Below are 24,360 nucleotides of genomic sequence, written 5' to 3'. Positions count from 1 at the left end.
ATATACTCACGTGGATAGAGAACTGGTTGGCAGACAGGAAGCATTGAGTCGGGATAAACGGGTCCTTTTCAGAATGGCAGGCAGTGACTAGTGGAGTGCCGCAGGGCTCTGTGCTGGGACCCCAGCTCTTTACAATATACATCAATGATTTGGATGAAGGAATTGAGTGTAATATCTCCAGGTTTGCAGATGACACTAAACTGGGTGGCAGTGTGAGCTGTGAGGGGGACGCTAAGAGGCTGCAGGGTGAATTAGACAGGTTAGGTGAGTGGGCAACTGCATGGCAGATGCAGTATAATATGGATAAATGTGAGGTTATACACTTTGGGTGCAAAAACGCGAAGACAGAATATTATCTGAATGGTGGCAGATTAGGAAAAGGGGAGGTGATACAAGACCTGGGTGTCATGGTTCATCAGTCATTGAAAGTTGGCATGCAGGTACAGCTGGCGGTGAAGAAGTCAAATGGTATGTTGGCCTTCATTGCTAGGGGATTTGAGTATAGGAGCATGGAGGTCTTACTGCAGGTGTACAGGGCCTTGGTGAGGCCTCACCTGGAATATTGTGTTCAATTTTGGTCTCCTAATCTGAGGAAGGACGTTCTTGCTATGGAGGAAGTGCAGCGAAGGTTCACCAGACTGATTCCCGGGATGGCCGGACTGACATATGAGGAGAGACTGGATCTACTGTGCCTTTATACATTGGAGTTTAGAAGGATGAGAGGGGATCTCATAGAAACATACAAGATTCTGACGGGACAGGACAGGTTCGATGCGGGTAGATTGTTCCCGATGTTGGGGAAGTCCAGAACCAGGGGACACAGTCTTAGGATAAGGGGTAGGCCATTTAGGACTGAGATGAGGAGAAACTTCTTCACTCAGAGAGTTGTTAACCTGTGGAATTCCCTGCCGCAGAGAGTTGTTGATGCCAGTTCATTGGATATATTCAAGAGGGAGTTAGATATGGCCCTTATGGCTAAAGGGATCAAAGGGTATGGAGAGAAAGCAGGAAAGGGGTACTGAGGGAATAATCAGCCATGATCTTATCGAATGGAGGTGCAGGCTCGAAGGGCCGAATGGCTTACTCCTGCAACTATTTTCTATGTTTCTATGATCGAAGAGGTCCAGTAAAGACACGCACATGTGGGCCTCCTGAGGTACATTTTTACAGCCAGCACGGGCACGCTCTGTATGTTTTAAAATTAAAGTTGAAAATGGTGGTGAGAGGTAGAAGTGGGGTTGGAGGGGTGGCGGACATTATTGACTTCTGATCCCTGTCAGGCACGTGGTGGGAATTGAACCAATAAACTGGGACTTTCGCTGTGCTGTGGTCATGGCTGTTCCATTGCCACAGAGCTCCTCGTGGTGAAGCAGACACCTCAGTGCGATTGACAAGGTGGCCACCAAGTAGAGGGGAAAGAAGGAGAAGGATTTCAGGTGGGAGTAGGGCGGGCTGAAGACACGTTTGACAGAAAGGGTTTTTTGAGACAGCTTTTGCAAGCAAGGGTGAGAAGTGGCCAAATGAATCGAATTCCCGAGGAGAGGGGCCTGGAGGAGGGGAGTCGAGGGGGTGGGCCACTGTCGAGAGAAGCAGCGAGGGGTTATTTCTCCTTGCTGAGCATTTAAATTGCTTTTCACAACCTTATAGATGGCAACCTCGGAGGGTCATCGGGTAAATGGAATGCTGTGGCTGCAAGGTGTTTAACTTATTATTGTGGTACCTATATGAGATGTTTTTCATTATCTAATTATTTTAAACGATACCAGTTTGGAAACAAAACAGAAAAACAACCTAAACCCCAGCTGTTGCTGGTGTGTTCGGAATGGGGACATGCGACCTGGGCCAGGGGAGAGGTAGGGTCTATCCAAAAACACAGTGAGATAATAGATTGATCAAAACAATATGTATTAAAATTCCCCCCCAAAATGTTATAAATCAAATATTTCAATGGGACAAACTTTGTTCGGACTATTAACCCGGAAATAAAATTCATGTGAGAAACGATTTCCTCTGATGGAGGTGGGGTTGGGAGCAGTCCAGAACAAGGGGGCTAAACCTTAACATTAGTTCAGGGGTGATGTCAGGGAGCACTTCTTCACACTAAGGGTGATGGGAATCTGGAACTCCGCCACCCACCCCCCCACCCCCTGCAAAAAGCTTGTGGGGGAATACACAAGTTCCGAAACTGAAATTGATAGATTCTTGTTCAGTAAAGGTATTACGAGTTAGGGAACCAAGGCGGATAAATGGAGTTAAGTTGCAGATCTGCCATGATCTAATTGATTGGTGGAACAGGCTCGAGGCGCAGAATGGCCAACTCCTGCATGACCCAATTCATGGTATCGGACTTTGCAACAATCACATGGTGTACGGATCCAGTCTGTACTAACTGGTGTTGTACTACTTGACCTGATAGAAGTGGATGAGGATAGCCATCTCACTCGTCCTGAAGGACCTTACAGTCTCCTCATCACAGCATCCAGCTGTACCTCAAAACAATTCCACTATTTTATTTCCTCCACTGTTCTATCCAGGATGCCCATTCCAGGTACAGATAGCAGAACTAAATGTGCAAAGGCTTGTGCCTCGCGACAGTTTAATTTGAAGGAATATTCTAGATTTACTATTTCTATATTGTTTCCTACATTCTGTACCTCCATGAAGGCCAGTCTCAAGTGTTATCAAACAAAATATTAGCGCAGGTGACCAAAAGCTTGGTCAATGGGGTAGGTTTTAAGGAGCGTCTTAAAGGAGGAGAGACGGGCAGAGAGGTTTAGGGAGGGAATCCCAGAGCTCAGGGCCTTGACAGCTGAAGGCATGGCTGCCAACCATGCAGCAATTAAAATCAGGGACGTACAAGTGACTAGAATTGGAAGAGTGCAGAGATCTCGGAGGGGTTGTACGGCTGAAGGAGATTACAGGGATAGGGAGTGGTCCTGCATCGCCCGTCTCTGCTCTTGTCTCAGCTCATCCGCTGTTGAAACCCTCATCCATGCCTTTGTTATCTCTAGACTTGACTATTCCAATGCACTCCTGGCTGGCCTTGCACATTCTACCTTACGTAAACTAGAGGTGATCGCTAACTCGGCTGCCCGTGTCCTAACTTGCACCAAGTCCCATTCACCCATCTCCCTGTGCTCGCTGACCTACATTGGCTCCCAGTTAAGCAACGATTCAATTTCAAAATTCTTATCCTTATTTTCAAATCCCTCCATGTCCCTCCCTATCTCTCTAATCTCCTTCAGCCCCACAATCCCCCTCCGAGATCCCTGCGCTTCTCTAATTCTGCCCCCCCTGAGCATCCCTGGTTGTAATCGCTCAACCATTGGTGGCCGTGCATTCTGTTGCCTCGGCTCCAAGCTCTGGAACTCTCTGTTTAAACCTCTCCGCCCTCTACCTCTCTTTCCTCGTTCAAGACGCTCCTTAAAACCTACCTCTTTGACCAAGCTTTTGGTCACCTGCGCTAATTTCTACTTATGCAGCTCGGTATCAAATTTATTGTCGCATAATACTCCTGTGAAGCGTCATGGGACATTTCATTAGGTTAAAGACACTATATAAATACAAGTTGTTGTTGTAGAATTGGAAGCGTGCAGAGACCTCGGAGGGTTGTAGGGCTGAAGGAGGTTACAGTTGATGCTGTGACGTGTTCCTCTCTGGTCCATTTCGTTACATTTGAAAATAAATGTTTGGCAAAAATACTTTTCCATGAAGGTACTATCCCTTTAAGCCCCTCAAACAGAGTTCCCGCTGTCACAGCCTCAACAGATGTTTATTTAATGTAGATGAATGTACACTGAATCATATTGGAACAGAGAGCAGCAGATGCGTGTACGTGATGAAAGGGCATCCATTAGCAGAGGAAGAGAAGGAAGAACATTGGGGTGTGATTATTGATCATTCGCTTAGAGCGCCTGTCAATGCGCAATTGTTGTTAGCAAAGCTAAATAAATACAAGGCTTCATCTCAAGGGCATCTGACTGCAAGTGGAAGGAAGGTATCCTGAGCTTGTGTGGATCATTGGTGAAACAACTTTTAGAATATCTTATGCACCACCAAGTCACGCGCCTTCCTTCACTTGTCTTTATCGGCACTCTTTCATTGTTGCTGGGTCAGTATTGTGGAATTCCCCATCGAGGAGGCGACATCACCACGAGCACCGCAGAGATTCACGATGAAGGCCCGTCATCTCCATCGACGAGGGATGGGCCATAAACACATCCCAAAAGCAAATTTTTAAAAAAAATATCTATTTTGGGGAGTTTAAGCTTCAAAGGGACGAGGATGCTTCAGAGAAAATGTTATGAAGAGAGACTGACTAACATCAAGCAATTAAGAAAGCAAATGGTATGTTGGCCTTTGTTAGAAGAGGATTCAGTCTCAGAGTAAAGCGTCTTACTGCAATTATACAGGGCCCGGTGAGACCACACCTGGAGTATTGAGTACAGTTTTGGTCTCCTTACCTAAGGAAGGATATACATGCCATAGAGGGAGTGCAACGAAGGTTCACCAGACTGACTCCTGGGACGGGGGGGTTATCCTTTGAGGAGAGATTGAGCAGACTAGGCCTATGTTCTCTAGAGTTTAGAAGAATGAGAGGTGATCTCAGTGAAACCTACAAAATTCTTACAGAGCTTGACAGGTTAGATGCAGGGAGGATGTTTCCTCTGGCTGGGGAATCTAGACCAGGGTTCACAGTCTCAGAATAAAGACTGAGATGAGGAGAAACTTCTTCACTCAGAGGGTGGTGAATCTTAGGAATTCTCTACCCCAGAGGCCTGTGCAGGCTCATTTGTGTGTATATGCAAGACAGAGAGTGATAGATTTTTGGATATTATGGGAATAAAAAGGGATATGGGGATAGTGCAGAAAAGTGGAGTTGAGGTAGAAGATCAGCCATGATTTATTGAATGGTGAAGCAGGCTCAATGGGCCGAATGGCCTACTCCTATTTCTTATGTTCTGATGGAATGAAACCTGGAGAGAGGAAGGTTAAAGGAGGACATGATCCAAGTCTTGAAAAAAGCTGAGTAGAGTTGACCAGTCTAGTTGACATAGAATTTTATATTTTTCAGTTAAATGGAAAATATAAACTGATGCGATCAAATTCTTTATGCGACCTGGTATCTCGAGAGCTGTTGAGGCCGGGGTGTGGGGGAGAGGACAGTGGGAGGATTGTCATTTACAGATTCCAACAGGCCAAGATTGAACAGTGGATATGTGGAATTGAATGCATATGCTGGAATTCTGATCATTTTCTTTGAGAATCAGGGATTATTTATACAAAACTTTGCTCCTGGAGATGAAATGTTAAGAGTAGAGTCCAATATAGAATACTTTGAAAATGCCTGACACGAGACTCGCAAAGCAAGGGCTCTACTTGGAACTCCGACACGGCAAACGAGCCCCAGGTGGGCAGAGGAAACATTTCAAGGACACCCTCAAAGCCTCCTTGATAAAATGCAACATCCCCACCGACACCTGGGAGTTCCTGGCCCAAGACAGCCCTAAGTGGATGATGAGTATCTGGGAGGGTGCTAAGCACCTTTAGTTTCGTCGCCAAGAGCATACAGAAAACAAGCGCAGGCAGCGGAAGGAGCGTGCGGCAAACCAGACTCCCCACCCACCCTTTCCTTCAACGACTGTCTGTCTCATCTGTGACAGAGACTATAATTCCCTTGTTGGACTGTTTAGTCACCTAAGAACTTGTTATGTATGTAAACGTTGTAACTGTGTAAGACTTGCCACCAGAGGGCGCAACTGTTGGAGGCCCAGGGGTCACCTGCACACCTCGTGCACAGGGAGTATAAAAGGTTGTCTGCCATGCTGCTTAGGCACTCTGGAGTTGTATTAAAGAGATTAAGGTCACATCAATTTTAGCTCACAGTACTCAGTCTTGTGGAGTTCTTCCATACTTAACAGAACTCTCTTAGATTGGAAGCGCTTACTCAATTTTGAGGGATTGCCTCTGAGTTTGAAAATGATCTATAGAAGGAATGAGATTGAGGAGCTAAATGGCTTCGCCTTGCTTCATGCTTTCCGTATCAGTTTGGTCCAATATCCTCTCAACTCAGTGTTAGCACTGTCTGGTCTGAGTTCGAAGGCTGTACTGAGTTCGAAGGCTGTACTGCTCTTGCGCTCAAGCCACACTTGAGCGCAAGAGCACGTAATCTTCACTGATATCTCAGTGCAGTACTGAGGGAGCGCTGCACTGTCGGAGGTGCTGTCTTTCAGTTCAGAAGTTAAGTCAAGGTCATTTATGTTCACCCTCTCTGGTGAACATAAATGATCCCATGGCACTATTTTGAAGAAGAGCAGGAGAGTTCTCCCTGGTATACTCGCTCTCCCCTGCTCTTCTTCAAATCGTGCCGTGAAATCTTTGATGTCCACCTGGGGTGGGGTCTTGGCAGGGGGCAGTCGGGGCCTTGGCTTAACACTTCAGCTGAAAGAAAGCACCTCCGACAGGGCAGTGCTCCCTCAGTACTGTACTAGAGTGTCAGTGAAGATTATGTGCTCAACAGCAACTTGCATTGATATAGCGCCTTAGCATCACAAGCCTCTTCGCAGGAGCGTACTCAGACAAATATTGACATTGAGCTGGCAGGTGACCAAAAGCTTGGTCAGAGAGGTAGGTTTTAAGGAACATCTTCAAGGAGGTCTCTGAAGGGGGCGCTTGAATCCAGAGTTTTCTCAATCAGAGGCGAGTGTGTGACCACTGAGTCATGGCTAACACCTTAAATGCTGGAAACCTGCAGTCAAAGTGGAAAATGCTGGAACTAAGGAGAGGAGGTGGTCATCACAAGTTGAACTTTAGACCACCCAGCACCATCTCAAACAGATTCCTTACAGACAACAGAGGAGACCCTCTCTGGTTAGATTAAAATCCAGATCCTGGAGTGCAGGGCGAGCGGGGCAATCGATGTTGCCGCCCAGTCCCTGCTAAATGCCAGCTCATTGGTGAGAAATAGCTCCTTCAGGGGCTGTGAAAACAGCGGCTGTGCCTGCAGAATAATAATGGAATAATGTGCTTTATCTCGCTCTCTTGTAAAGTGTTTTTATTGCCGCAACATTTCCCTAGCTGCCTTTGTGCGCGTACAATCAGGAGGAAGAAAATGAAACAAATGTTAATGAAAGGGAATGAGAGAACAGATGAGAAGAATGAGTCCCCTTCCGATGGATTTGCAGATACGTTCCGTAGTTGCAATCCGTTTCAAATAGCCCGACCTTTGGGAGAACATTGATCTTTATATAAAATGTATACGGAGAGAGATAAAAATGGACATCGCAGATTTCCCTTTTCATCCTTCTTACTCGATCTGTGTGAGGGTCCAATGGAAAGAATAAAGTCTCATTAAATTTCAATTACTTAAAATGACAGCCATAGTAAGCTGATAAAACTCAACGTTGTGTATAGTTGTCAGTTTCTTGTTCAGGTTCTTCAGACCTATCTGTAATAGCCTTTCCTCTCTTGTGTTGAGCCTTTTCATATGCAAAGCAGGCACCATCTTTAGGGGAGTGAAAAATTTAGTCAAGTTAATGAACTTCAAGTCGTGTCTTACCCTGACATTTTTTTTACATGCTTAGCCAGAAGTAGTCACGAGACAAAAATGCATTCATCCATTTTATTTTTGATAAGTGTTCTTTTATATTGCAGCTCCTTTTTTTTTTAGTTTTGTTTTGTGTTGCAGTATGTTCCTGTTAGCTACACTGCACGAAGCAGGCTGGCATTGTCCTACCAGAGATCATTCCTCGGGGACATGTCAAGGATTTAGCAGCCCCCCACTGTGAAGGTATTATTCTGGACTATTTGAAGATCACATAGCTCTCCAATAAATAGATGACCGTATCAGGGAAGGCTGGAATAGCCAATTTATTCAACGACTGGATACCAAAGTTGATAGGTCCTTACTATACAGTATAAATGCACACGAGGCCCATGCTTGAGAGAAGGTCAGTCTGTGACCTGTCCTTTATTCCTTAGCACTCCAAGTGATGAAGGTGGGTGGAGCTTCCTCTTTTATACCTGAAAGCCCAGGTTAGGAGTGTTTCCCACCTAGTGGTCATTGTTCTCACAGTGTACAATTTAGGTCAGATTATACATGGGTTACAATGCTGGTTGAATACATGACAAAAGTCATGAGGGAATTGCAGAGGGTTTGTTCACCGTGGCAACGGGCCTACTAGCTAATCGCTGGTTTTCATGAGGTGTTGTTCTCAAAGTGATAAGTTAAGATTTGTTCATACATCTTTTCTCTTTGTATTTTTCCTTCCAGTTTTCTCCTCTTGTCTCTTTCGACCACCCCCCCCCCTCCCCCGTCCCGCACTCCGTGAGGGTATCCCTCCCACCACTGGCAGCGCTATAGTTCATAGGCAGTTCCCATATCAATGCAATAGTGCCACCACAGGTGGGAGGGTATAATTACAGCGGAACTAAATTGCAGAGGCGTGCCCATTATAAATGTGGTAGTCCCACTGTTAAGTGTCAGCTGTAGCTCAGTGGGTAGCACACTTACCTCTGAGTCAGAATGTTGTGGGTTCAAGTCCCACTCCAGGGACTTGAGCACAAAAAATCTAGGCTGACAGTGCTGCACTGTCGAAGAGACGTTAAACCGAGGCTTCATCTGCTTGCTCAGGTGAATGTAAAAGATCCCATGGCACTATTTTGAAAAAGAGCAGCGGTGTTATCCCCAGTGTCCTGGTGAATATTTATTACTCAATCAACATCACTAAAACAGATTATCTGGTTATTCACATTGCTATTTGTGGGAGCTGACTGTGCACAAATTGGCTGTCATGTTTCCAACAGTGACTACACTTCAAAAGTGCTTCATTGGCTGTAAAGTGGTTTGACACATCTGGTGGTCATGAATAGGCACTATATGAATGCAGGTCTTTCTTTCTTTTCACTGTTGGGAGGGTATAATTACAGTGCAACAAGTTTGCCTTGGCAGTTTCCAGTATAAATGTTAGAGTGTCACCACTGGCAGGAGGGTATCATTACAGTGTGACAGGTTTGCAGAAGCAGTTTCCATTATAAATGTGAATGTAGGAATTTATCACGGCAAAAGCTGTCACTGCAGTGCCACCACTGGCAGAGAAGTAAAATTGCAGCATGAAAAGTTTACATGGGCAGTTTTCATTCTAAATGCGGACTTGGGAATTTAATATGGAAAAAGTGGACAGGAAGTATGTGCAGACTTGAGATTATATTTATAGAAACAGATCTCCCATGATGTTGCTTCTGGCGAGTTGAAAGATATGCTGTTTTAAAATAAAATGGAGCTCTCAACAAAATGTGCCAAGGGAATTGTCACAAAAAGAATAAGTGAGACTTGGAGGAAATTTGCACCGCTTTTAATATATTCCAGTGGATTTCCCATTGTATTACACAGTATGTCAGAGGTTATGGTGTCTACCTTACCTCTCTGTTGTCCTTGTGGTGATAATACATCTATCTCTCCCTTTTCCTTTTCTGCATGTCCCCCTCTCTTCTGCGAAGGCAGAATATTATCTGGATGGCAGCAGATTAGGAAAAGGGGAGGTGCAACGAGACCTGGGTGTCATGGTTCATCAGTCACTGAAAGTGGTCATTGAGGTACAGCAGGCGGTGAAGAAGGCAATTGGTATGTTGGCCTTCATAGCTAGGGGATTTGAGTATAGGAGCAGGGAGGTCTTGCTGCAGTTGTACAGGGTCTTAGTGAGGCCTCACCTGGAATATTGTGTTCAGTTTTGGTCTCCTAATCTGAGGAAGGACGTTCTTGCTATTGGGGGAGTGCAGCGAAGGTTCACCAGACTGATTCCAGGGATGGCTGGGCTGTCATATGAGGAGACACTGGATCAACTGGGCCTTTATTCACTGGAGTTTAGAAGGATGAGAGGGGATCTCATAGAAACTTATAAAATTCTGACGGGACTGGACAGGTTAGATGCGGGAAGAATGTTCCCGATGTTGGGGAAGTCCAGAACCAGGTGACATAGTCTTAGGATAAGGGGTAAGCCATTTAGGACTGAGATGAGGAGAAACTTCTTCATTCAGAGAGTTGTTAACCTGTGGAATTCCCTGCCGCAGAGAGTTGTTGATGCCAGTTCATTGGATATATTCAAGAGGGAGTTAGATATGGCCCTTACGGCTAAGGGGATCAAGGAGTATGGAGAGAAAGCAGGAAAGGGGTACTGAGGGAATGATCAGCCATGATCTTATTGAATGGCGGTGCAGGCTCGAAGGGCCAAATGGCCGACTCCTGCACCTATTTTCTATGTTTCTATGTTTCCCTCTGTCTATCTCCTTTCCTTTTGGGAGGTGGTGTGGTGTGGCAGAGAAAGGGGACTGTTTACAACAGAATTCTACCTCCTTTACAGTTTGTGCTTCATCCCTCTCCTCCCTCTCTGCATTCCAACTCTTCCCCTCACTGTTGGCTTTCTCCCTCTCCCCTCCCCTTTCTCCTCTATCCTTCCCTTTCTCCTTGATCCTTCCCTTTCTCCCCTATTCTTCCCTTTCTCCCTTACATTTCCACATGTCCTGCTTTCTGTCCCCTCTGATTTTTTAAGTTTCTGTCCATTTCCAATCACCCCCCAGCTTCCCGCACGCCCCCCTCTATCCCAGCAACATTCCCTTCCCCATAGCTCCCATATTGTCCTCTCGCCATCCCACCTCCTCTCACTCTTTCCCGCAAAACCCGGTCCCCACCCCCATCACCAAAGGGAGAAGGCAGTGGGAGCCATTGGAAATGAGGTATCACTGAGTTACCGGGTCTTCTCTTTTATTGGGTGGTGTTTTGTATTCTGGGCCTTGACCTCACTCAATAAGAGAGCATTTATCGTGATAATTATGTCACGTTGAAGGTCTACTTGTCCTTTCCTTCCAGGATTGTCCACAGCTGCTCGCTGCTGAGAAGATTCTGGTGCCTGTCGGAGTGGTGAAGCCCATTACCCTGAAATCGAAAAATCTCCCACAACCGCAGTCAGGCCAGCGAGGCTACGAGTGCATCCTGAACATCCACGGAACGGAGCAACGTGTTCCGGCCTTGCGGTTCAACAGCTCCAGTGTCCAGTGTCAGAACACGTCGGTAAGTCGTGCTCGTGGGCAGTGCCAACTGTAAGTGTCAGCCGTGGCTCACGGGCAGCATGCCCATCTCCGAGTCAGAAGTTCCGTGCCCCACTCCAGAGACTTGAGCACAAAATCCACACCGACACTCCCAGTACGCTACTAAGGGAGTGCCATTTTTCGGATGAGATATTAAACCGTCTGCCCCCTCAGGTGGATGTAAAAGATCTGCAAACTTTGCCCACCCTCGGCAGTCAGCCTTTCATTGATCTAAGGATGTGCCCATTGACAATTAGTCTTTGTCTCCTTTAAGGGACAGGCCAAGTTGAGCATCGCTGTATCCTGGCAACGGAATAATGTGTTGTGTATTACATGGTGTCATGGCTCCTGTGAATATAAACAATGTAATCTACTTTGCACTATGAGCAATTCCAGGGGAGCTCGCTCTCGTAATTTTTTTTTTAAAGTGTTTTGAGTTGCATTGAAAACCTAATGTGAAAGAATTGTGCACAAATCAGTGAGCCCAGAAACAGATTGGTTTAATTTATTTTTTTTCCCCACATAAACACGAGGGCAGAAGTATTCTGAAGGGTGGAGAACCAGAGGACACAGATTTAAGGTGATTGGCAAAAGAACCAAAGGCGACATGAGGGGAAACGTTTTTACGCAGCGAGTGGTTAAGATCTGGAATTCACAGCCGGAAAGGGTGGTGGAGGCAGATTCAATCATGGCTTTCAAAATGGAGTTGGTTAACTACCTGAAGGAAGAAAACATTACAGGGCTACGGGGAAAGGGCGGGGGAGTGGGACTTGCTGAAGTGCTCTTGCAGAGAGCCGGCACTGGCTCGACGGGCCCAATGGCCTCCTCTGTGCTGTAACCGTTCTATGATTCTATAAAACGAAAGGACCTTGTACTGTTTTGGAGCCCACTTGTTTTCTTCAGAATATTGAAAAAAGCTCAAATATCAAAGTAACAAAGCACTTTTTTTTTACATTTCTGAATGGGCTAATTACCGCAGTTCTAGCTGCCTCTGACATACAGTACACCGAATACAACACAGTGCTGATTTAAATTCACAGCACAGCTATTCAGGCAAGACATAGATGCAACATTGTACTACAGCAGCGTATCACTTTACAAACAAATATTTCTCGAGGTAACTCTTAAAGGTGCCCTGTCTCATGAGAGAAAAGAGCAAGCTTTGTCCGAAAGAAATGGAAACACTTGCATTTATATAGCTCCACATTGAAATGACTCAAAAGTACTTCACACAGTTAGTTGCTTTATTGACATGAAAGTGACTCTTGGAATGTAGGCAGTATTTGGCAGCTGTTCTGAATCAGCAACATCCCATAAGCAACGATGAGATGAATGGATGGTTAACCGTGATGGTACTGGTTTAGGGAGGAATGTTGGCCAGCACCTAAGTATTAGGAGCAGGAGTCGGCCATTCAGCTGCTTAAGCCTCCTTTGCCATTCAATACGATCATGGCTGAGCTTCTGCCTCAACTCCACTTTCCTGCACTATCCCCGTATTGCTTGATTCCCTTCGTATCCAAAAATCTATCGATCTCTATCTTGAATATACTCAACGACTGAGCTTCCACAGCCCTCTGGGGTAGAGAATTTCAAAGATTCACCACCCTCTGAGTGAAGAAATTTCTCCTCATCTCAGTCCTAAATGGCTGACCCCTTATTCTGAGACTGTGATCCCTGGCTCTAGACTCCCCAGCCAGGGGAAACATCCTCCCTGCATCTAGCCTGTCGAGCCTTGTAAGAATTTTGTATGTTTCAATGAGATCACCTCTCATTCTTCTAAACTCTAGGCCTAGTCTACTCAATCTCTCCTCATAGGACAATCCCCCCCATCCCAGGAATCAGTCTGGTGAACCTTCGTTCCTCTATGGCAAGCATATCCTTCCTTAGGTAAGGAGACCAAAACTGTACACAATACTCTAGGTGTGGTCTCACCAGGGCCCTATATAATTGCAGTCAGACATCTTTACTCTGATACTCAAACTCTCTTGTAATAAAGAACACCTGGAGAACTCCCCGTTCTTCGAATAGTGTCTCCCCGAGCAGGCAAATGGGGTCTCGGTTTAACATCTCACCCTGAGGTGGGAACCTTTGACAATGCAGCGCTCCCTACTCTGTCAGCCTAGATTATGCGCGATGCACTGGAACTCCGAGCCCTCTGACTCAGGTCTCACGAGTGCTTCCATCAGGGCCGGGCTGGCACCTGATAACAAGATCACACACGAGCGTTATATTTTTCGTGAAGTTTAACAGAAAGTGCATCAGTGATAGACAATGCTTTTTGAACAAGGTCTGCAAACATTTTTCAAATTAAGAAAATACCTCTTTTCTCTTGAAAAAAAAAGGCAGAGGGTGATCTAATAGAGGTCTTTAAAATTATGAAAGGTTTTGATAGAGTGGATACAGAGAGAATGTTTCCACTTGTGGGGAAGAGCATAACTAGAGGCCATCTATATAAGATAGTCACCGAGAAATCCAATATGGAATTCAGAAGAAACTTCTTTACCCAGAGAGTGTTGAGAATGTGGAACTCGCTACCACAGGGAGTGGTTGAAGCGAATAGTATCGATGCATTTAAGGGGAGGCTAGATAAGCATATGAGGGAGAAGGGAATAGAAGGTTATGGTGTTAGATTTAGATGAGGAAAGATGGGAGGAGGCTCAAGTGGAACATAAACGCCGGCATGGACTGGTTGGGCCAAATGGCCTATCCCTGTGCCGTATATCCTGTGTTGCCCAATACGTTAGCCGCTAGCCACATGTGACCAATTGGAAATTCAGAGGTGGAAATATTTCTGTATGAAATATTTCTGTCTTAAATTTGACCTTCAGTACCTTGGACATAGAGCAGGAGGGAGAAAGGGAAGAGGAATTTGGAAAGGGGTAAAAGCACATTCAAAGAGAAAGGCTTTTAGGAGATTTTTGAAGGTGGGGAGCAAGGTTGTACAACAAAGTCGCTAAGCGAGAGAGTTCCAGAGGATGATGGCAAGATGGCTGGAGAAGTGGCCACCAATGATGGAGTGAAGTAGGCTGGTGTGGGGGGCAGAAGAGGGTGCACACAGCTGGAGGAGATTGCAGAGGTTGGGATGGGTGAGGCCATGGAAGGATTTGAAGGTGAGGATCTTAAAGCTGATGTTCTGTGACAGGGGAGCTAGTGGAGTTTGGGTGGTGGGGATACGGACCTCAATGTGGGACAGAACGTGGGCAAGGGCATGCTGGATGATTGTAGCTTATGGAGGGCTGAGGTTGGGAGTTTGAAAAGTCCAACTGTGAGATGATACATCTGGGTGTGGCAACAGAGGAGGAGATGTAGACTTAGAGGCAAATGATGTGAAAGGAATGATGGTTAAACTCTGCACCAATCCTTTTCTCGTGGTTTATAAGAATATAAGAAAGAATTGAAGAAAAAGAGATCATCTGGCCAACCAATCCCACGCCTTCCACAGATCATGAGGGCTGATAAGTGGCAAGTAATATTCACGCCACACAAGTTCCAGGCAATGACCATCTCCAACAAGCGAGATGCTAACCATCTTCCCTTGACATTCAACGGCATTACCATTGCCGGATCCCCCACCATCAACATCCTGGGGGTCACCATTGACCAGAAACTTAACTGGACCAGCCACCTAAATACTGTGGCTGCAAGAGCAGGTCGGAGGCTGGGTATTCTGCGGTGAGTGACTCACCTCCTGACTCCTCAAAGCCTTTCCACCATCTACAAGCACAAGTCAGGAGTGTGATGGAACATTCTCCACTTGCCTGGATGAGTGCAGCTCCAGCAACACTCAAGAAGCTCAACACCATCCAGGACAAATCAGCCCGCTTGATTGGCATCCCAGCCACCACCTTCAACATTCACTCCCTCCACCACCGGCGTACCGTGGCTGCAGTGTGTACCATCTACAAGATGCACTGCAGCAACTCGCCAAGGCTCCTTCAGCAGCACCTCCCAACCCGTGACCTCTACCATCTAGAAGGACAAGGGCAGTAGGCGCATGGGAACATCACCACCTGCAAGTTCCCCTCCAAGTCACACACCATCCATACTTGGAAATATATCCTTCATCGTTGCTGGGCCAATATCCTGGAACTACCTCCCTAACAGCACTGTGGGAGTACCTTCACCACACGGACTGCAGCGGTTCAAGAAGGTGGCTCACCACCACCTTCTCAAGCAATTAGGGATGGGCAATGAATGCTGGCTTTGCCAGCGACGCCCATATCCCGGAACGAATTAAAAAAACGCATTTTCTGAAACTGCAACCCATCCCACAATTTTAATTCTGAGGTAAAATTCTCCGGGAAAATTTCAATCTCCAAAGTGATTCCAGATTGCCACACATCATCACATTCCCATCATTCAGGCCTGGTTTGCGGTCCTCCAGGCCACATTAAGCTTCCCAGCACAGCAACTATTATGTCCCAAGGAATATTTGATTATCACAGTCTGCGCCTACCTCCGTAACCACCAATCTTGTTCCCAGCAATTTACTTATCCAGCTCCTTTTGTTACTCTCCCCTGAATCTCTGAGTAGTGTTGGTGTCTTATAATCGTTGCTAGCGATCAATTATAGCCTTGTTTTATTGGCCGGTTTTTGGTGCAACGTTAGCAATTCCAGTCACTCATGGAATCCTTAATCTCCTTTAAGCTGGCTCTGTGTGAGGCTCAGAGGGGTTGGCTGTGCGTGCCTGGAGCACTTCTTCAGTGCTACATGCGTGTCAGTTGTAGTGCTTGCAAACGCATTGATCGCCATTGATTTGGAGGTGGAACTGTTCGCAGTGAAAGGCTGTGTCTGGAATCTGTCCATCACCTCGCTATACTCTGAGCAAAGGTCACAACGGAAAGTTAAAGTCAAGAGTATTTTTTTTCCCCCCCATTCGTGAGGTGTTCTCATTTTTCTTGCTAAGTCTTTCTGTTGCCATTAGTTTAACCGCGAGAGGGAAGCAGTAGATGGTGGCGTGGGGCCGGGGAAGCTGCTACCCGTGTGGGCACTCGAGCTGACGTTCCACCCCATCAACCAAGCACCATGGATGCTGCCTGCTATTCACACACCGGGCTGGGATCAGCTTCAGAACAGCCCGGGAATTGAAGCTGACTGGCTCTGCACCGTGCTAGTTCCATTTAGCCAGTGAACCATGGTGGAGGCCATGCTCTGCCATGCCTGAGTTGGCATGTGCTTGGTGAGGTCAGCACGAAGCCCAGCTATTTCATGTTGCACCGTGAGCATTAACACAGTCGGTACAACACCCTGCTGGAGACTCAATACATTCGTGCCAGCTGCTCTCGAGAGAGAGGCCTCAAGTTCATAGAATGATGCAGCAAAGGAGGTCATCACTCGGCCCATCGTTCCTGTGCTGACTCCCTGAAAGAGCTATCAATTAGACACACTCCCTAGCTCTTTCCCCTAAGCCCTGCAACTTTACCCTTTCCAAGTATCTATCCAGTTCCCTTTTGAATGTTACTATTGAATCTGCTTCCACTGTCCTTTCAGGCCGTGCATTCCAGATCATCATGCTGAATAATTTTTTTTTAAACTCTCTTCATCTTCCCCTGGCTTTTTTGCCTCTGATCTTAAATCTGTGACCCCTGGTTACCGACCCACCTGTTGGTGAGAACAACTTCTCATTATTTACTCCATCATAACCCCTCATGATTTTGAATACCTCTATTAAATCTCCCCTTAACCTTCTCTGCTCTAAAAACAAAAAGATTTGGATTTATATCGTGCCTTTCATGATCAACTGATGTCTCAAAGCGCTTTACAGCCAAGGAAGTACTTTTTGAAGTGTGGTCACTGTTGTAATGTAGGAAACGGGGCAGCCCATTTGCGCACAGCAAGCTCTCACAAACAGCAATGTGATAATGACCAAATCATCTGTTTTTTTGTTATGTTGATTGAGGGTTAAATATTGACCAGGACACTGGGGGCAACTCCCCATGCTCTTCTTCGAAATAGTGCCATGAGATCTTTTACATCGACCTGAGAGAGCAGACGGGGCCCGGTTTAATATCCCATCTGAAAGGCGGCACTGCATTGGAGTGTCAGCCTAGATTCTTTGTGCTGAAGTCCCTGGTGTTATGTATGTAAACTTTATAATAGTGTAAGACTTGCCACCAGGGGGCGTACCTGTTGGAGACCCAAGGGTCACCTGCACACCCCGTGCAAGCAAGTATAAAAAGGTTGCCTGCCATGCTGCTTCAGCACTCTGGAGTTTGATTAAAGAGACTAAGGTCACATCAGTTTGAGCTTACAGTCTTGTGGAGTTATTCTGAACATTAACACCTGGAGTGGGAATTGAACCCTCCACTTTCATGAATCAGAGATGAGAGTGCTACCCACTGAGCCATAGCTGATCAGGAGAACAATCCCAGCTTCTCCACACCACTGAAGTCCCGCCTCCCCCGGTCCTATTCCAGTAAATCTCCTCTGCACTCTCTCCAAGGCCTTGACCTCCTCACCTGTAGCGAGTTAACCGGGTGGCGAGGAATGAAGGTGGTGTTGGGAGCCACCTCAGTGGCAGACCGTTTAGGGAACAATGTCCGTGTTGACAGCTGATTACGTTGATTGTGACTGTCTCATTTCAGTACTCCTACGAGGGGACGGTGATCAACAGTCTGCCTGTGGATCTCTCGGTGGTCTGGAATGGGGACTTCAGCATTGACAACCCAGCGCACAACAAAGGTGAGCCGACTGCAGCCCCTCCCAAACCGCCCAAACTCTCGCGCAGTTTCTCACTGAAGCCCTCGGGAACAAAGACTGAAAACCCGTCTGAATTCCGTTTGAAATGAATTGTGCTTCAGTCTCACAACTTAATTTTCTCCAATGAAATATCGGGAAAACCGAAGCCATTGTCTTCGGTTCCCGCCCCAAACTGCGTTCCCTAGGCACCGACTCCATCCCTCTCCCTAGCATCTCTCTGAGGCTGAACCAGACTGTTCGCAAACTTGGTGTCATATTTCACCCTGAAACGAGCTTCCGGCCACATAGCTGCGACATAACTAAAAGCGCCTCCGTAACATTGCTCGTCTCCGCCCCTGCCTCAGCTCATCCGCTGCTGAAACCCTCATCCATGTCTTTGTTACCACTAGACTTGACTACTCCAGTGCACGCCTGGCTGGCCTCCCACGTTCTACCCGACATAAACTTGAGGTCATCCAAAACTCGGCTGCCCGTGTCCTAACTCGCACCAAGTCCCGCTCACCCATCACCCCTGTGCTCGCTGACCTACATTGGCCCCCGGTTAAGCAATGCCTCGATTTCAAAATTCTCATCCTTGTTTACAAATCCCTCCATGGCCTCGCCCTTCCCTATATCTGTAATCTCCTACAGCCCCACAACCCCGCCCCCCCCCGAGATGTCTGCGCTCCTCTAATTCTGCTCTTTTGAGCATCCCTGATTGTAATCGCTCAACCATTGGTGGCCGTGCCTTCTGTTGCTGAGGCCCCGAGCTCTGGAACTCCCTGCCTGAACCTCTCCGCCTCTCTACCTCTCTTTGTTCCTTTAAGACGCTCCTTAAAACCTACCTCTTTGACCGAGCTTCTGTTCACCTGCCCGTAATTTCTCGTGATGTGGCTCGGTGTCAAATGTTTTTGTTTTGTTTTATAACACCGCTGTGAAGCACCTTGAGACGTTTTACTATGTTAAAGGCACTATATAAATACAAGTTGTTGTTGTTGTCTTATTTTTTCTCCTGGGTTCATTCTCTCTCTTCCCCCCCCCCACCCCCCCTCCCCTCTTTTCCTCCTCTGGCAGTTCACCTGTACAAGTGCGGGGTGCTGCGGGAGAGCTGCGGCCTGTGCCTCAAGGCGGACCCCGACTTCGAGTGTGGTTGGTGCAGGACCGACGGACGGTGCACCCTCAGGCACGACTGCCCCGCCTTGGGAGAACAGTGGCTGGAGCCATCAGGGACCAACAGGAAATGCACCAACCCGCGCATCACTGAGGTAACCGCGTGCGCACAACTTTGAACGGGCCGCTGTAATGTGCACACCTGCGAGTATGCTCACCGGTTTGTGGAGCTGTTGAGTTGGGAGTGGCTTAGCCAGTCACGTGATGTTCACAAGACTCAATAAAACCCCAGCCAGTTGGGTTCGGGGGATGAGGCAGTGGTTGTGAGCCTGGTGGATGAACTGGTAATGTGTAGTGTGATTGTTAAACCTTTTGCGAATAAACCAACTCGTTCTTAATAACAATGTGCTGCTATGAATTCTTAAGCAAAGAACCCATGAAGCAAATACATTACAGACATGCAACCCATTAAAGGGACCGCACACCCCAAAAGAAATTCGGGGGAACATTGTCTGCGGGTTTTTGAAACTGAAGCTTGGTGTCACCTGACCACTACTTCCTGTTTTATCTCATGTTCTGTTCTTCTCTTTTCAACCTTGACACCTTGACCTTTTACTTCGGGTGTCGGCTTTAGCTGATTGGATAGTGCTCTCGCCTCTGAGTCATGGGTTTAAGCCCCACTCCAGAGACTTTGAGCACATAATCTCGGCTGACACTCCAGTGCAGTGCTGAGGGAGTGCTGCACTGTCAGAGGTGCCGTCTTTTAGATGAGACATTGGATCGAGTCTACCATCTAGGATGGCTGTAAAAAAGATTTCACAGAGCTATTCGAAGAAGAGTAGTGCCCCAGACAATATTTATCCTTTGCTCAACCTCACTGAAACAGATGATCCAGTCATTTATCTCATCGCTGTTTGTGAGTTGGTGCTGTGTGCAAATTGGAACCACATTTCCCTACATCCATCATCATCATCATCATAGGCAGTCCCTCAGAATCGAGGAAGACTTGCTTCCACTCTTAACATGAGTTCTTTGGTGGCTGCACAGTCCAATACGAGATCCACAGTCTCTGTCACAGGTGGGCATAGATAGTCATTGAGGGAAGGGGTGGGTGGGACAGGTTTGCCGCATGCTCTTTCCGCTGCCTGCGCTTGGTTTCTGCATGCTCTCAGTGATGAGACTTGAGGTGCTCAGCGCCCTCCCGGATGCACTTCCTCCACTTAGGGCGGTCTTTGACCAGGGACTCCCAGGTGTCAGTGGGGACATTGCACTTTATCAGCGAGGCTTTGAGGGTGTCCTTGTAACGTATCCGCTGCCCACCTTTGGTTTGTTTGCCGTGAAGGAGCTCCGAGTAGAGCGCTTGCTTTGAGAGTCTCGTGTCTGGCATGCAACCCTACATTACAACAGTGACTACACTTCAGCGGTACTTAGTTGGTTGAGCAGCACTTCGGGATGTCCTGAGGTCATGAAAGGTGCCAAATAAATGCAATTTCCTTCTTTACTTGAATTTCTGCAACTCAAAAATGGAGACTTTCTGGTTGCCCTGGTGCTATCAGTGGAGCATAAACGCCGGCATTGACTGGTTGGGCCGAATGGGCTGTTTCTGTGCTGTGTATCCTGATGGGAGGGCAGTACCCTGACCAATACAACAACTGCCGATATTTCTGCCATCCTTGTAGCTGGCTCTGTGCCGAGCTAAGCCCTGAGGGGAAGCTGAAGGACTTGCTTTCTAACCTGGTTGCTGCAACGCTGTATCGTCAGGACACGGTAACACAAACGGTTGTTTATGCTGGGAATGTATAATCCTTAAACCAACTAAAAGTAAAAAAAAACATTACAAATCTGTGCAATTTTGGTCTGTGAAATATTCTGATGCATTATTCATCGATGTTTCCTGAAAAGCTCGTTTCCCGACCATTAGCGCTGAGGAATCCCCCCCAGTTTATCTATAATGCAACATCACAATCCCTAATTGGCAGCATTCCAAACGAACCATCAGACAACTGATCCACTTGGAATAACCTGATACTATTGATGGTGTCCATCCCAGGAAGGTAACAGTTTTCTGGGTACTGTAAGGAAAGCTAATTCAACTGTGATTAAAAATGGACACGTTGAGATGCTGGCACTGGCAGAAAGAAGAAAGACTTGTATTTATGTCACGCCTTTCATGACCTTGGGACGTCCCGAAGCGCTTTACAGCTAATTTAATACTTTTTTGAAGTGTAGTCACTGTTGTAATGTGGGAAACACGGCAGCCAAGTTACGCACAGCAAGCTCCCACAAACAGCAATGTGATAATGACCAGATAATCTGTTTTTGTGAATATTGGTTGATGAATAAATGTTGACCAGGACACCGGGGGAGAACTCCCCTGCTCTTTTTCAAAATAGTGCCGTGGGATCTTTTATGTCCACCCAAGAGAGCAGACTCTGTTTAACGTCTCATCCGAAAGACGGCACCTCTGACAGTGCAGCACTCCCTCAGTACTCCACTGAGAATGTCATCCTAGATTATATATTTGTTTCTGGACAGGAACTTGAACCCACAGAGATGAGAGTGCTTTCAACTGATACCTGGCAGAGGTTTTGAGGATAAATCAGAAGAGGCCTCATGCATGCTGTGTAAGACGCAGGTTAAATCCCATAACTAGACACTCTTGTACCCGTGTTGGTTATACCAATTACTTGCATTGCTATATCTGTCCTCACCTTCAGGACAGTGGGATAGAGTAGTTGCAGAATGCAAATTAGTTGCTTCATGGGCTCTTTGCTTAAGAATTCATTGCAACACATTGCTATTAAGAACTAGGTGGTTTATTAACAAAAGTTTAACAGTCACACTACACATTACCAGTTCATCCACTAAGCTCACAGCTGCATACCTCATCGTGGATGACCGAGACCCAACTGACTGGGGTTTTATTGAGTCTTGCGAACATCACGTGACTGGCTAAGCCACTCACAAAGCATCCTCACAGGTGCATACATTACATCTAGGAGGGGAAAATGGAAACAAAGCTAGAGTGGGGCCAAAGAAGCCGATTAAAAAGCAAGACTTTTTGGAGGTGAGAAAGTGGAGGTATTTACAGATGGAGTACCAGTGGGAAGAGGGGATAGTGGGGCATGTGGGAATGTGCAGCTGGAGATCACTGGGGTCGGACGAGGCAAGGCCGCGGTTGGATTTGAAAGTGAGGAGGGGAAGGAACTGGATGCATCTAGTCATAGGGAGGCGCTATGGGCCATTTCGAGGGTCCAGGGGATTTTGGTTATTGGATCAACCCAATGCTGTGACCAGTGCAGGAAAGCTGAAGGTTCCTTTACCAGGCTGATCCACTGAGCCACACCCTGTGCTGACTCCCGTTCCCTCCAGCTCATTCATGAATCGTCTGGGGCTGTCCTTCACAGGACAGTGCAAGCAGGGCGGCCATTTGGAATGCCACTGCTGGAGGATCAGAGTCTGGCTCTGTGCAGGAAGGGGGCTGTCGACAATGACTGTCTTGTCTCACGCAGCACCTGTGTGGTTTTATAATCCCCAAGGGGGAGAGACAGAGACTCATTGGCATGCATTCTCAGTGAAGTAGAAGGTTTGTAAACTTGACAGTTGAGATGTGCTTTGTACTTGCCCAGCTTAATGCCTGTTTTAAATTACAGTCATGGACCCGGCCAGTTCCTTCCGCCTGAGTTCAGAAGAAAAAAACCCCACAAGGATTAATGAATAACGTGGAGCTTTCACAGAGAGACGCACCTGTGGGACGGCGCAGTACCATACGGGCCGGACCACAGTGCTGGACTGGAAGAGCAGGCCTCGGGGCGGGGGGCGGGCAGTGTGGTGGGCGGTAAACTTGTAAACTTTTATTATTAAATTCTCTGTAGTTAGTTTTTTGTGTATTTTCCTTTTTTAATTTAATTCCTACGGGTCTGGACGTTTTTGTCACATCATTCATTCCGTCGTATTCTCTCTTTCAATTTAAAAAAAAATTATCTCCTTGCCTTGTTTCCTCCCTGATAAATATTCTTACTCTGCCTCCATCTAAGCTCACTCCTTGTATTTTTTCTCTTTCTCACCCTCCTCTTTTCTCTTTCTCTCCCCTTCTCCCTCTCCCCTTCTCCCTCTCCCCTTCTCTCGCTCCCCCCTTTCCCCTTCTCCCTTTCCCCTTCTCCCTTTCCCCTTCTCCCTTTCCCCTTCTCCCTTTCCCCTTCTCCCTCTCCCCTTCTTCCACTCCCCTTCTCCCCCTCTCTCTCCTGCTCTCTCTCCCCCCGCTCTCTCTCCCCTGCTCTCTCTCTCCTCCGCTCTCTCCCCCCTGTTCTCTCTCCCCCCTGTTCTCTCTCCCCCCTGTTCTCTCTCTCCCCCCTGCTCTCTCTCCCCCCTGCTCTCTCTCTCTCTCTCTCTCTCTCCCCTTCTCTCCCTCTCCCCTTCTCTCCCTCTCCCCCTCTCTCCTTCTCTCCCACTCCCCTTCTCTCCCTCTCTCTCCTTCTCCCTCTCCCCTGTTCTCTCTCTCCCCCCATCTCTCTCTACTCTCTCTACTCTCTCCCCTTCTCTCTCTCCTCTCTCCCTTTCTCTCCTCTCTCTCTCTCCTCTCTCTCTCTCCCCTTCCCCCTCTCTCCCCACTTCTGTGTCCCTGGCAGGGAGCCACACTCAAAGAGAGCATGTATTGAGGGTATTGCTACAGCACTGTAGCACCGTCTCCATCTCGCCCTCAGTTTAAGTGCAGGCCCAGTTTGTCCACAGGCCATGTCCATCGTGGTCTCTGCCTCACCCATTCAATCTCACGTTGTGTGATAGTGCTATCATGGACTCTACCCCACATCTGTGTATGTCTACATGCACAAAGGTCCTTATATACATACACACACAGGTATGTATGGACAACAACAACAACTTGCGCCTTTAACATAGTAAACCATCCCAGAGCACGTCACAGGAGCGTTATCAAACAACATTTAACGAAGAGCCACTTAAGGAGATATTAGGACAGATGACTAATAGTTTGGTCAAAGAGATAAATTTTAAGGAGCCTGTTAAAGGAGGAGAAGGCAGCGAAAGGGAATTGTATATAGACACACAAACGTCCATATATATATATATATATATTATATATATATATATATGATTACACACACACACATATTTAGACAAGAGTTGCTTGTGAATCTTCTGATTGGTTAACACTTAACACCATGAATTATAATTGCCTGTTTATGATAAATGTACATTTAAGTGAAATTTATGATATGTCGGAGTCCCATCAAGGTAGCAGCCTTCTCTTAGGCCCCATCACAGACCTTCCCTTTTGTTCTTTCCTCCTCTCCCTCGTTTCTCCACCTCTGAACTTGCTTAAAATCTGTTACATCTCAAACTTTTTCCACTTCTGACGAAGAGTCATCGACCTGAAACGTTAACTCAGTTTCTCTCTCCACAGATGCTGCCTGACCTGCTGAGTATTTCCAGCATTTTCTGCCTTTATTTCAGATTTCCAGCATCTGCGG

General features: G+C 46.9%; 1 protein-coding gene across 1 annotated transcript in view; it reads left to right on the top strand.

Annotated features, from left to right (window-relative positions):
• plxna4 (plexin A4) overlaps positions 1–24,360 on the top strand; it is a 647,412-nt gene that overhangs the window by 493,091 nt on the left and 129,961 nt on the right. The window contains exons 10-12 of the mRNA XM_070897188.1: positions 10,865–11,065; positions 17,668–17,764; positions 18,836–19,026. Coding sequence (XP_070753289.1) covers positions 10,865–11,065; positions 17,668–17,764; positions 18,836–19,026 — 489 coding nt within the window. The remainder of the gene's footprint in view (positions 1–10,864; positions 11,066–17,667; positions 17,765–18,835; positions 19,027–24,360) is intronic.

This window comes from Pristiophorus japonicus, chromosome 13, assembly GCF_044704955.1.
Source record: "Pristiophorus japonicus isolate sPriJap1 chromosome 13, sPriJap1.hap1, whole genome shotgun sequence".
Taxonomy (NCBI): Eukaryota; Metazoa; Chordata; class Chondrichthyes; family Pristiophoridae; genus Pristiophorus; species Pristiophorus japonicus.
Note: the sequence above shows the minus strand (reverse complement) of the source record. Positions and strands in the feature narration are given on the sequence as shown.